This window comes from Lactuca virosa, chromosome 8, assembly GCF_052849685.1.
Source record: "Lactuca virosa cultivar CGN04683 chromosome 8, Lactuca_virosa_CGN04683_v6, whole genome shotgun sequence".
NCBI lineage: Eukaryota > Viridiplantae > Streptophyta > Magnoliopsida > Asterales > Asteraceae > Lactuca > Lactuca virosa.
In genome coordinates this window covers 256,458,153-256,472,172 of record NC_136433.1, presented here as the reverse complement: position 1 = coordinate 256,472,172, position 14,020 = coordinate 256,458,153, and the positions used below count along the sequence as shown (strand labels likewise).

General features: G+C 39.4%; 2 protein-coding genes across 2 annotated transcripts; one reads left to right on the top strand and one right to left on the bottom strand.

The window, feature by feature from the left end:
• Positions 1-1,104: 1,104 nt before the first annotated feature.
• On the bottom strand, positions 1,105-1,709 carry LOC145132118 (auxin-induced protein 15A-like). The gene has a single exon (XM_079066778.1). The coding sequence runs from the start codon at positions 1,594-1,596 to the stop codon at positions 1,300-1,302; it is 297 nt and encodes a 98-aa protein (XP_078922904.1). The 5' UTR covers positions 1,597-1,709; the 3' UTR covers positions 1,105-1,299.
• A 1,715-nt stretch (positions 1,710-3,424) lies between these two features.
• Positions 3,425-3,943, top strand: LOC145131457 (uncharacterized). The gene has a single exon (XM_079066137.1). The coding sequence runs from the start codon at positions 3,425-3,427 to the stop codon at positions 3,941-3,943; it is 519 nt and encodes a 172-aa protein (XP_078922263.1).
• Positions 3,944-14,020: the final 10,077 nt, after the last annotated feature.

The window sequence follows — 14,020 nt, the reverse complement described above, 5'->3', positions numbered from 1 at the left end:
GTACCCATAGCTAAAGAGAATATATCATGTTTTTTAATGCCCCGGATATGATAACTACATGGAATATTTATTGATAATGTTTGTACCCCGTATAATTTTTTTTGGCTCCGCCACCGGATGAAGATGATGGATACGAGCTTGGAATGAAGGCTCGATGAAGGCGATAGAGTCTAAGTTCAGGTCAAAATCGACATCAGCCTTCATTTGAGTCCACATTAGCCCTTGGTCAAAGTCCACATAATCTTTTTACATAGTCAAATGCCGCATCACCTTACTTATACCGGATGACCCTTTCAACTTTTGCAAAACGTTTTTTTTTACATATAATTTGATACTTCAATGGCTTAGAATGCACAAGAAACAGTCCAGGGACCATTTAAAACCAAAAGTAAGAGTTTATAGGGTTTTCATAACAAACACCCTAATGTATTTGAACACCTCCTCACCAAGATAGGTGCATCACCCGAATCTGGAACTTTGATTAGACAAAACACCAAAATAGGTGATTTATTTTCCCCCTAAAAGCTTCCCACCAGAAAAGGTCACACAGTTTAACACCATATACAAGCCAATAAATCAACTCTCTAAGTAATACTGGGGTCATGTGTATTTTTACCGACAGTGGGGCATTGCTTCAACACCTGAAATGATCCAGTTCAACTACTCCTTAAACACCTGCCCAATGCCCTTTGAAATGGATATGAACGATGGAGTTGGAACAAATATAAAAAAGTTGGATGACTACACTTACCCCACCTCTGTTTTTTTTTCTTAATTAAAGTTTTAAGAAATGTACATGCTAATTTCTTGTGGCATTGCTATTATTTTCAGTTGCAAATATTCTTAATTAGGGTTCAGTGTCATGGATTACAGGGATTTCACTTACGATTTTGCCAATTCACATCAAGTACTTTTAGTCATTGAGTGATTGCATATGTATTTGTTAGGTTCAGCACTGTTTAAGAAAAGTACAGTTAAATTCATCATGAAATACTACGAGATAAGCAAAGAACAAGTGACCTAATGAAAAAACTCAAAACACCAAAGCTTAATAAAAGTAAGGACATACATCAAATTGAATGAAAACTTTTGTCATGGAAACTATTGACAGCGAATTTTGTTTGTCATTCAAGTGTATGATTATAACATCAAAAAATATGCAATGGATTCAAAACAATTTCTAACAAAGTTATAAAACAACATGGACAAGTGACCTAGTCCCACATGTTGCAAAAAGGTAGTGATCAATCAGTACTTTACAAAAATGTGTTGGCAAATAAAATTATCTATAACTTGAATTCAACATGCACCCAAACGACTTGTGAGATCAAAGAATGTGTGCTCACTACACCGGATTGTGAGGCCACCCATTGGATGGTCATAACCAAACTCTTCTTCTGCCTGACATAATAAGTCTTGAAATGAAGGTTGGCTTAAGAAGGACACAGGAATCACAAAGCGCTTCTTTTTTTGCTCTCCAACATAGACTGCCAAATACCCTTTTGGTAGATCCATTGTTGCTGTGCGGGTTCCGTTTGACAAAGGCCGTTGGAAAATTTGTTTTGCTTGAATGATCCGAGGCATATGAATACCCATTTTTCTGAAGGTTGATGAAGGGAGTAAAATAATGTGAGAGTATTTTCTTAGTGAAAGGTGTTGTGGATGAGTTAGAGATGAAATTATGCTGGTGCTTTGTCTTTCAACATGCTTTATATAGTGGTTCATTGATCTTCAAATTTAAAATAAAGGAAATAAAAAAAAAAAGGAAAATAAATGGCAGATAGAGACCTTGTTACATCATGTGTTGTGTCTTTCAACTTGCAAGAAGGTATCATATCACAACCATAAACTCAGATACAATTAAATGCACTTAAACCGGTGCTTGTATACAAAAAATAATTCAAGATAGAAGAGAACATGTATGGCCCGTATTCAAAACAAAGTAAGCGGTGAAGAATAGTACACACATCATGGTCCCATGCGATATTAATGGGATGTGGCTATATATGCTTCCTAACAAACACAAAAGTGTGGCTAAAATCTGAAGGGTTTTGATTTATAAATGAATTATGTATTTTGTTCTTTGTTAAACGTCACTGGAAGACCAAAGCATGTGACATAGCTTTTTCTTCCACCGAATGTAGCTATCCCTTACTTAAATTCCTATATTATTTGGATATATAAACAAATTAATTTAAATAGCACAACCACAAGTTCTTTCAAACATTTCATCATGAACTCGTGCTTTGAAAATTTTCATTTACCATTTGCCTTTTGAAGTGAACAGAACTGCATTCCTTAAAAAATGGCCATACTTATGCCCCGGATCACAAAAGCAAAACAAATTATGCGATGATCATCATCAAATGGAAGCAACACAATAAAATCTATGGATATCCCGAGAGCCTATTTAGCGGTTTATGAAGAATTACTAGATCGGGCAGAGGAAGAATTTGGGACAAGGATTATTAATTTACAGTTCATTGTATTTTGTTTATTGTTAAGAGATAGGACATAAATAAAAAACTACTTTCTGCGTCTACTATGTCCTCAATGTGAAATTCTCACAGTCCATAAACTGATAAAATCACTCCGTACATAACTTTTCTTGTTTTTTTGTCTTTTTCTGACACTAAACAATATATAGACATATACAACGAAATAATATTGATCGTCAATTCAGTTGACAAAACATTCTCAAGTAGCAATTCTATCTGTTATATATGGTCATACTGTTTGCCATATACGTACACATGTTAGTAACACACACTCTGCTAAGCTTTAAATTAACAGCAGTAAACAGAGTACCAAACAAAACTAGACTGCATTTCGTACTATAATTACAACTATCCAGGTTATGGGAGAAAATATTCAACTTTAAGAAAACATGCATCAGGATCAAGTATGTTAGTGTATATTAGCCCATTTGATGTATATTTGTAGCCCTGAATATCTGGCCCATTTGCCCTCTGTGTGTATATATATTGTGCGAGTACGGTACATTGAAAGGTAAGGAGAATAATTCAAATCCACTGATTATCATGGTAACAGAGAATAACTCCTAAAATTTCTATCTTCCCTCCCTTTCTGTATTCAAGCCGTCGGCTCCTTCTTCCCACTCAAAACCTAAAAAACTTTGCTTCAACTTCTCTTCATCATGTCTACTCCCACCCCCACCACCACACAAAGTATTTTGTGTGTCCAACATCAAAACTCACGTTCCCCTCATACTTGATGTTGACAGGTTGAACTACAACTCTTGGCGAGAACTTTTCACTACACATTGCGAAGCCTATGTTGCTATAAATCATATTGATGCCTCATATGATGACCCGACCACTATGCCAACTGATCCCAACCGGAAAAGGTGGATGCAGTCGTAAAAGGATGTATCTTCTTCACCTTTTCTCAAAACACTCTCAATATGATCCTCAAGAAAGACATGCTTGCTCGTCATGTTTGGCTCACCATTGAGAAACTCTTCTGGGATAACAAAGACTCAAGAGCAATACAACTTGACACGGAACTCCGCAATGTTTCCATGGGTGACCTCACTGTCAAAGCCTATTGCACGAAGATCAAATCTCTAGCCGATCTCCTTGAAAATCTTGATCCTCAAGCTAAGGTTCTCAATAAAAACCTCGTCATCTACACCATCAATGGCCTCTCCTCTTGCTATGATAACGTGGCTAGTATCATTCGCCACCATCTCCCATTTCCAACATTTGAAGAAACCTGCTCCATTTTGCTTTCCGAAGATCAACGCCTACTGTTCACTCGGTTTCCTTCCATTGTGGCTCACGTTGACCATTCTTCTTCACCTTCACAGCTTCATACCGTCTCCTGTGATACCCAACGCCGACATGATCAGCGCCAAGACCACCGACTGGGTATTAATCCCACCGTCGGCCCATCATCAGCCCTCTTGGAATCCATCTTCTAGGCCCAACATCCTATATTAGTAGGCTGCTCAGCAGTAACTCCAGTCGGCTCCAGGCCTCCTTGGCCTATCTCCTAAGCACACCATAGCCCCTGCAGGCCTATTTTATTTTTTTATTTTGCTTCTTAATCACCCTCGGGACAGCGTGCTCAAGGCTCGGTATCACCTTCATGGACCTGGTTTGGGACAGAACACTCCCAAGTCTCTTCAAGAACTAGGCTAGCAGGTGATGGACATGGGAGCAACGAACCATGTTCATGCGAACCAAGTTATACTCCATTTACTTTTAGATAAGAATATTTTTCATAATATCCTAGTTGGGGACGGGTTCAAAATACCTGTTGTTGCAACCAGACATACCCTTTTTTCCTATCAAAAACTTTCATCGACCTCTTTATCTCAATAATGTTCTCATCACATCATCTATTATCAAAAATCTTATTTATGTTCGAAAATTTACTCGTCATAATAAATGCTTAATTGAATTTGACAAATTTGGTTTTACTGTCAAGGATTACAGATTATAGGACCCGCCAACCGTTGATCGTGATGTGACAGTGATGGTCCTCTATATTCGGTTCTTCCTCAATCTCCTCAAGCATTCGTTTCCATCAGCTCATCCATTTGGATCACCGCCTTGGCCACCCCCCGCAACCATGTTTTTCAGTTTTTAGTTTCAAATAAATTGATTTCATGTAATAAAATTGATTTTGATACTCTGTGCACTGCTTGTTAACTTGGAAAACATATTAAACTTCCTTTCAGTACTATGGATTCTACTATTTCTAATGCATTTGAAATCATACATTCTGATGTTTGGACTTCTCATATTACTAGTATTAGTGGTTTGAAATACTATGTTATCTTTCTTGATCATTATACTCAATATCTTTGGGTGTATCCTTTAAAACAAAAGTAAAATGTTTTCTCAAAGTTTGTAGAATTCTCAAATCTCATCAATAATCAATTTCACACATCCATCAAATCATTACAATGTGACAATGGGGGAATACAACAACAAACAATTTCATGACTATTTCTCATCTCATGGAATATAATTATGTGTCTCGTGTCCTCATACATCCCAACAAAACAGAAAAGTCGAACGTATGTTGTGCACCATTAATAACATCATTCGTACTCTACTTTTCCATGCCCATCTCCCTCATACCTATTAGGTGGAAGCTCTTTCCATGGTCACCCACCTTCTCCACATTCTCCCTTCCAATTCCATCCAAAACGACACTCCCTCATATCGCCTCCTCAAAAAGCATCCTACTTATACTCATCATCACACATTCGGGTGTCTTTGCTTCCCTCATATCACCACCTCTCATAAACTCTCACCCTGATCCTCTACATGTGTCTTCCTTGGATACCCTTCATATCATAAAGGCTTTCGGTGCCTCAATTTATCCACCCGTAAAATCATCATTTCTAGACATGTCACATTCGACAAAAATATTTTTCCTTTTAAATCCGTACCACCATCGATCCACCCTCTTATTCATTTCTTGATGACATCCCACCCCCTTCTGCTCACATATGTTTCACTAACCTGACACATTCTCAACTATCTCATCTAACGCATCCGATCATCTCTCAACTTCGGCGCCACCCGAAGATGCTCCTCTCGATGATCATCCGGTTACTACCTCCTCCTCATCTTCCACCCCTCAAACCAAAGAAACCCAACCCCCACCGCAAACCCATCCCATGCAAAGTCGTTCTCATAGTGACACAATAAAACCAATTCAGATTCTAAATCTTTACACTTTCTAGGTCTCCCTTATCCCTTAGTCTCACCTTAAGGCTATTAAGGACCCTAACTGGCGTCAAGCTATGAATGATGAATACAAATTGTCACACCCCCAAACTGGAGCGGCGGAAACGTCCGGGGGTGGATGACTTCATGTTTAAGTATCACAACACATGCATCATAGTAATCAAAGTACAACAACCATTGTATTAAAGAAATAGTAGTTTTACATGTGTGTTCAATCATTGTATATTTACACCAACATAGATATAACATAACAAAAGACGCAACTCTATACAGCTCCGTCTTCACAAGCTTGAGAATGTACCTATTTTTGATTCCCTGAGAATACAAGTATTTTGAAAAAGAGAGTATCAACATTTATGTCTAGTGAGTGCATAAGTATTTATGTTTAAAAGTTTGCTATCTGATCCTTGAAAGAGAGAGTATGTATATTGCTCCAGAAAATCCAATATTTTCTGATGTAACTGAAAGTTAGTTTTAATCCCATAAAACCGTTATGTATAAGTATTGTTGTAAATAGTGTAACTTAGTTTTCGTTTAATAAAACTATAAAGTAGTATAACATAGCTTTAATTCAACAAAACTATAAAAAGAATGTTTTTTGTATTGTTTAAGTTTTCCAAGTTTTGTAATTGTACTCTTTGAAAACCCTGTAAAAGTGAGTATGTGTGACAACCCGAAAATTTCTATCTTGTAAAGTCAATCAATTCAATCAAAAGTCCGACTTATATCTGTTACCTTTTAGCCTTGCTAAGGGTTATTCTATGAGTTTTAAAGCCTTGTACACTTAGGAGTTGATACTATGAAGTGTGAGTAATGAATCTATGAATTTCAAATTAAGCCAAGAACATTCATCAAGGGATGTTCACGGCCCAAACTAGGTTCACAGCCGTGAACCCATGTTTGGCCGTGAACCCCTCTCTACACATGTAGATTTCCTTCACTTTTCTTCACTTCTCACATCTTCCAATAAAGAACACTCAAACTCTCTCATGTATCATCAAGGGAAACCTTCATTTCTCTTCAAAAACGTAAGTGATACTTACCTATTTACTAGTTGATCTTCATATACAAGTGAAACCCTTTGATAACACCCTTGAATTCATCACTTTTCCTTCAAGATCTTCAAATCACCATCTTCTTCACCAAGAACACCCACTTGTTCTTGGGCCGTGATCACCTTAAAAGACTTCCAAAACGTAAGTAGCTCATTCATCTACTAGTTGTCCATTAGAAGCACTTGAATCCCATGAAACAAAACATCTTTTGGCATGATTCTTCAAGAGTTCACGGCCGTGAACCCTTTGTTGGGCCGTGAACCCTTCATAAGATCATGATATGGCCGTGAACACTTCTTAGACCAAGTTTGGGCCGTGAACACATCATATTTTCTTGGCCGTGAACCCTCCTAAGGCCGTGAACATCCCTTTGTTTGGCCGTGAACTACATTCAATCAATCATATGTGATTGTAACACTTCATTGCAAGTGTTTCCTAGTTCCTAAGGATGTTTCCTTACATGATTAGTTGTTATATACACTAATTGTATACATATATGTGTCATTATATGCTTAATATGATCCGTTTGTGCTCGAGACTTCACTTGGCATACTTAGCATCCTATATCGATCTTTCATTCGAATCACTCACTACAGGTGAGTTCATACCCCTATAATCTATCTTTTAAATGTTTTTAAATTTTTTTAAGGGGGGAATACAAGTAGAACACAGTGATATTGTGTTAACCATATACATGTGAAAACAACATTCAAAAAGAATTTCTTATACTCAAAACTTGTTGAAAACTCTTTTAAAGCTTTTATAAACTTCTTTTATATCAAATCATATTCGTCTATCTATTTACGTATAAGTATGCTTTAACAGACTTAGGACTATTGCTAGATACCTTGACTCATGTTCCTTGTTTAGTTGTGGGCTCGTGGTAGGATCACCAGTCCGAATGTCGGTTAAATCATAGTTATACTTATTAAATACATATGTGAATATTAAACCCATTTTTAAGGTTCATTCTTAACTTAGTTGCTTGATGAGTAATTGAGTCTTTTCTATACATCAGTAACAGTCAAACAATTATACTAGTAAACTATACTAGGTATAGTTTAGAGGATTACTACTTACTGCTTCTAGAACAGTGAAACTTACATGAGTCAGTTCATACATGAGTCAGTTCAAACATACTATAACTAGGACGAGAAGGAACATACTATAACTAGAACGAGAAGGAACATACTGTAAACAAGAAGGAACATACTATAACTAGCACAGAAGGAACATACTATAACTAGAACAGAAGGACCATACTATAACAAGAACAAGATAACATTAATGTGAGCCACTACTTTATGGCATAGCAATATACTTGTTGTGTCACGTTTTGTAACCAGAGTCTCCTGGAGGGAGAGCGTGAGTTTGTGTATAGATCTATACGGGATTGACCATCCTACACCTTGTTGCTAGCTACAGTGGGACCTACAGGTCTACGGGTGACAAATGTCATACCATTTTGACGTCTTTTGATCGTCGTGTTTTATACTAGTCAATCGAGCATGGTTATAACCTCATCACATTTTACCTTAATTGAACTTATTGGTTTTAAGGTAGTTAGTATGTCTGTAGTTACTTTGTACAATACTATTGTACACTTTCATTTTTCCCATTACATTCATATAGTGATATTCTCACATAAAAGGTAATGAAAACTATTTTCTAGTAAAGATAGTTATAAACTTGGGAAAACATACATTTTTACAAAAGAACAAACATACAAAACAGTAGGATCTTGGTAGAAGACTACTTTCCATTTTAGTAGAAAATATAGGATTTTCTAGGAAGTATACAAACATTTACAACAAAACACTTACAAACTTTTACATCAAAACACATACAAACATTTTCATCAAACTAATGAAATCTTTTGACACTAAAATACTTATGAACTCACCAGCTTAAATGTTGATCTACTCTTTCAAAACAACTTGTATTCTCAGGTCACAAGTAGACAGGTACACTGGACCAGGTTTTGAGAAGATGGAGCATGTTCAAGACTCGGCTTTTATTTTGATTCATATTTTGGTGTATTTCAAACTTTACACAGAACACACTTGTATTAACTATATTATTAATGCAATGGATTATGTTGTTGCTTGTTTTACTATTGTGTAGTGAACTGAGTATATCAACCCAGAAAAGATATACAACTATAAACACATCGGGATTAAAACACTCTGACCAAGAGTATTTACTTTTTAAATAATAAAATATTTTACTAAAGTATACATACATGCAGTCATACTAGGATCAGTATCATACTAGAATAGAACAAAAGTATTGTGATTGTTGGACAGCACAAGTAGGCTGGGGGACATATAATCAGATCTGGGAGTGATATAGCATGATCAACTATATCTTTCCGAGAAGTGATTAGCATGTGCCTAGGAATGGTTGTGGTGTTGCAGCAAGTCTAAAAACTTACCAACACTACTACAATGAAAACTTTAGAACATAACATAAACTTAAAATACTATAGGAGTATTTTGTGATACTATAATTACTTATCTGAAAACTAAAAAGGTCTTTACTAGTAGGTCAATAGTTGCGGAGTGGATACGCTAAGGTTATATGTGACTAAGGTGGCATAGACTGAGAATCTGTGATCTTTTCTTTACTTCTTGTTCCTTGTTTGGTTATGGACTTAGAGTTAGGGTCACTTATTCGAAGGTCTATTCTATCTTGCTTACATATGACTGGTATGCACTACGCAAATATTGAAGTAACTGGTAAGGATCATCTTATAATTATCTATAGCAGTACGTCTATTATATGTTTCTTACACCCCTTTCTCGCTTAGATAACATGGTTGGATTTCATCTCCCTGGCGACCCGTACTTTCCCGATCAAGGGCACGGTGGATGGCTTGATGCAGAGCCTGAAGAAGAGAACCCGGTGGTCCCAGCAGAAGAAGACCCCCAGGAGAACAAGGATGATCATGAAGACTCCGACTCAGACCCCGAGGTCTATAATCCACCCCAAGTTGCTCAAAATCCTAACCCGCGTCCGGCTTTTCAAGGCCCGACGTCTCTGTGGACGGTGAACTTGGGAAGGTGGAGCAATGAGTAGGGACAACCACATCCCTACAATGGCGACAGAAGCTTCTATAATCTCAATGAGGGAGGCTCAGCAGACAGATTCCTTCCTGTCTTGGTGCGTCGAGTTGCTCGCAATGCTGAGCAGGGAAGAGCAAACTTCGACCAAGCCATGGAGATCCGTGCTAACTCCGAAGTGAACACAGATCGTCTACGTCATCTGACCGATGACCAGAACTTTGAAAGGTCTCTCACTGATGCCCTACAGGTAGAGCTGAATGTCTGTCGATCTGAGACTAGGGATCTTCGTTAGAACCAGTTGGCACTGCAATGGCGTGTATGAGAAGCGGAACAGCAGCTGGCTGAATCCAGGGTTGAGTCAAGTACCAACCAGAACAACTCCCCTCGCGAGTAGAGCCTACTCTACTCTGTCTTTTGGATATAAATTAGGTCTATGTATAGACTCTAGTATAAATTTCCGGTTTATGTTAAGACCTTGAACTTTCAGTCTGATAGGTCTATGTTTTGTCAAAATTTTCTCAATTCTGGTGTGATGTAAGACCTACTCCAAGGTCTTTTTTCCCGAACTTATTACATCTTTAAATACCAATGATATTGACGGACATCTAATCTCATGGGTAAATCTTTATTCAAATGCTTTCATCCTTCTATTGTTAGATCTCCATTACAATCATACTCTCATTTATTTTGTTGGATATGGTGATTTAGTCCATGGATCACTCTCATGATTCTCTCAATTGAATGCTTATTATCATCTTCATCTTTGTAAACGTTCAGTTGAAAGATGCATCCACGTCGATCAGCGAGACGTAATCCTCCGATAACTCCAACTCAACAACCACTACCTCCTCCACAGTACGATTCAGCAGCTCTCCAAATTGTAGTGGTTGCGGCTGTTACGGAAGCTCTAGCTCAATTCAACACTACCGGTACTAGCGGGAGTGGATCGGGTGTTAACTCCACCCAAGGTGATGCTCACGGGCACTCTAGGGAGTGTTCGTACAAGGACTTCACCAACTGCAAACCCAGAACCTTTAACGGGACTGGAGGGATCATTGCTCTGTCGCAATGGTTCGAAAAGACTAAGTCGATCTTTGAGATCTACTCCTGTCCGGAAGGAAGAAAAGTAAAATTCGCAGCCTGTACCTTCTCGGACAGAACCCTCACATGGTGGAATAGCCATGTCAAGTCACTAACTCTGATAGTGGCTAATGCAATGGGCTAGGAAGCTCTGAATGAGCTTATGATTGAGGAATACTGCCCGAGGGGTGAGGTTCAGAAACTTGAACAAGAACTCTGGAACCTAACCATGAAGGGCTCCGACATAGTTGCCTACACCGCCAGGTTCAGTGATCTGGTGGCTCTATGTCCAGGAATGGTCCCTACTGAGGGAAAGAAGGTCGAGAAGTATATTTGGGGGCTGGTGCCTCCAATTTAGGGGAATTTCTTAGCTTTAAACCCCACTACCTTTGACAGTGCTAAGCGATTTGCACAGCGGCTCATCGATCACGGAGTCCGCACCCCGACAACAACAACCCTTACTGTCCCAGAACCATCCAAAACCGCCGAAAACAAGCGGAAGTTTTGGGACAACAAGAAGAAGAACAAAGCGGCGCAGAACTCTGCCAAGAAGCAGCAGGTCGTGGTTGTTCATGCCGCGATAGCACCTACTGCCACTGCGTCGGTGAAGCAGTATGCGGGAAGCTTGCCTAAGTGCAACAAGTGCAGCTTCCACCATAATGGACCCTGCCAGGAAATGCAGTGTACAAACTATAATAGGAAGGGGCACATTGCCCGTTTCTGCAAATCTCCGGCTAGGCCAATCACCCAGGCCCCATGTGTTGGAGCAGGCCAGGCCTGCTACGGGTGTGGTGAAGTGGGTCACTTCAAAAGGAACTGCCCGAAGGAAGGGAACGCTGGCGTAGTAGGAAGGGTATTGGTGATAGGCCATGAAGAAGCGGTAGCAGACCCTACCGTGGTCACTGGTACGTTTCTCCTCGATAACTCTTTTGCATGCATACTATTTGATACTGGAGCAGAGAGGAGTTTCGTGAACCAAAAATTTGCACACTTACTTAAACAAAAACCACGACCACTTAAAGAACCGTTCATCGTAGAAATGGCTAACGGAAAGACTGATAGCACTAGCTATATATACATAAGATGTACCTTATCTCTAGATAGCCATTCATTTCCAATCAACCTCATGCTTGTCTCAATTAAAAGTTTCGACGTCATTATCGGCATGGATTGGTTGAGTCTGCATCGTGCGGACATCATGTGTTTTGAGAAGGTCGTTCGTGTTAATCTACCGTCTAACAAAACCCTAGTTATCTATGGCGACAAACCGGGTACGAACATTCAAATCATTTCAAGTATACAAGCCCAGAAGTACTTACAAAAGGAATTTCATGCATTCCTTGCTCATGTAGTCGATATGAGCCAAGAGACGAAAGACATAAAGAACATCCCAGAAGTACGCGACTTTCCCAACATCTTTCCAGAAGAACTACCAGGATTACCACCACAGCGTCAAGTCGAGTTCAGAATCGAATTAGTTCCAGGAGCTACCCCAGTAGCCAAATCGCCTTATCGACTAGCACCAACAAAGATGCAGGAGCTATCCGGTCAACTGAACGAACTGCTCAGCAAGGGCTTTATTAGACCAAGCTTCTCACCTTGGGGAGCACCGGTCTTGTTCGTGAAGAAGAAACACGGATCGTTCCGTATGTGCATCGACTACAGAGAACTAAACAAACTTACCTTTAAGAACCGATACCCTCTACCATGTATAGACGACTTGTTCGACCAACTACAAGGGGTAAACTACTTTTCCAAGATTGACATGAGATCCGGGTATCACCAGTAACGAGTGTTAGAGGAAGATATTCCCAAAGCAGCCTTCCGAACTCATTATGGACACTACGAGTTTGTAGTGATGCCTTTCGAATTAACCAATGCACCCGCAGTGTTCATGGACTTAATGAACCGGGTGTGCCGTCCTTACTTAGATCAATTCGTTATTGTATTCATCGACGACATTCTTATCTATTCTCGTAGTAAGGAGGATCATATTCAACATTTACGTCAGATCTTAGAAATCCCGCGAGCAGAGAAGCTTTATGCGAAGTTCTCTAAGTGCGAATTTTTGATTCGAAGAGTCGAATTCTTGGGTCACGTGGTTAGTGAAGAAGGAATTCACGTGGACCCTTCCAAAATTAAGGCCATTGAGAACTGGTCAGCTCCAAAGACGCCTACAGAAATTCATCAATTTCTAGGCCTCGCTAGCTACTATCGCAGGTTTATTCAGAACTTCTCTAGGATCGAGAAACCACTTACTACGTTGACCCAGAAAGGTGTGACCTTTGACTGGGAAGAAAAACAAGAGAAGGCGTTCCAAACACTGAAACGAGTCTTATGCGGCGAACCGATACTATCCCTCCCAAAAGGGATAGAAGACTTCGTGGTTTATTGGGATGCATCCAACCAAGGGCTTGGTTGTGTTCTTATGCAACGAGGAAAGGTCATCGTCTATGCCTCAAGACAGTTGAAGACACATGAAGTCAACTACACCACACATGATCTTGAGTTAGGAGCAGTGGTATTTTCTCTGAAGATCTGGAGACACTATCTGTATGGTACGAAAAGCACTATCTTTACAGACCACAAAAGCCTTCAACACATATTCGACCAGAAGGAGCTCAACATGAGACAACGACGGTGGGTTGAGTTACTCAATGACTACGAATGGCAAATTCTTTATCATCCCGGTAAAGCCAACGTAGTAGCTGACGCCCTAAGTCGGAAAGAATACTCTGGTCGTAGAGTCAAATCATTGACTATGACGATCCATTCACATCTGTCCACACAGATTAAGGAGGCTCAACAGGAAGCCATGAAGCGTGAAAATGTGGCGGATGAATCCCTTAGAGGAATGGATAAGAACTTAGAAGTCAAGGGTAACGGATCCTTATACCTCATAGATCGGATCTGGACACCGATGCTCGGTGGTTTCAGAGATATGGTCATGACCGAAGCGCACAATACTTGATATTCCGTTCACCCAGGTTCAGATAAGATGTATCTGGATCTTAAAGACTTATACTGGTGGCCTAACATGAAAGTAGAGATTGCTTCCTTCGTAAGTAAGTGTCTTACTTGCGCCAAGGTTAAG

Coding starts and splice junctions, on each gene's coding strand:
- LOC145131457 (XM_079066137.1), top strand. CDS start 3,425: ATGATCCTCAAGAAAGACATGCTTGCTCGTCATGTTTGGCTCACCATT.
- LOC145132118 (XM_079066778.1), bottom strand. CDS start 1,596: ATGGGTATTCATATGCCTCGGATCATTCAAGCAAAACAAATTTTCCAA.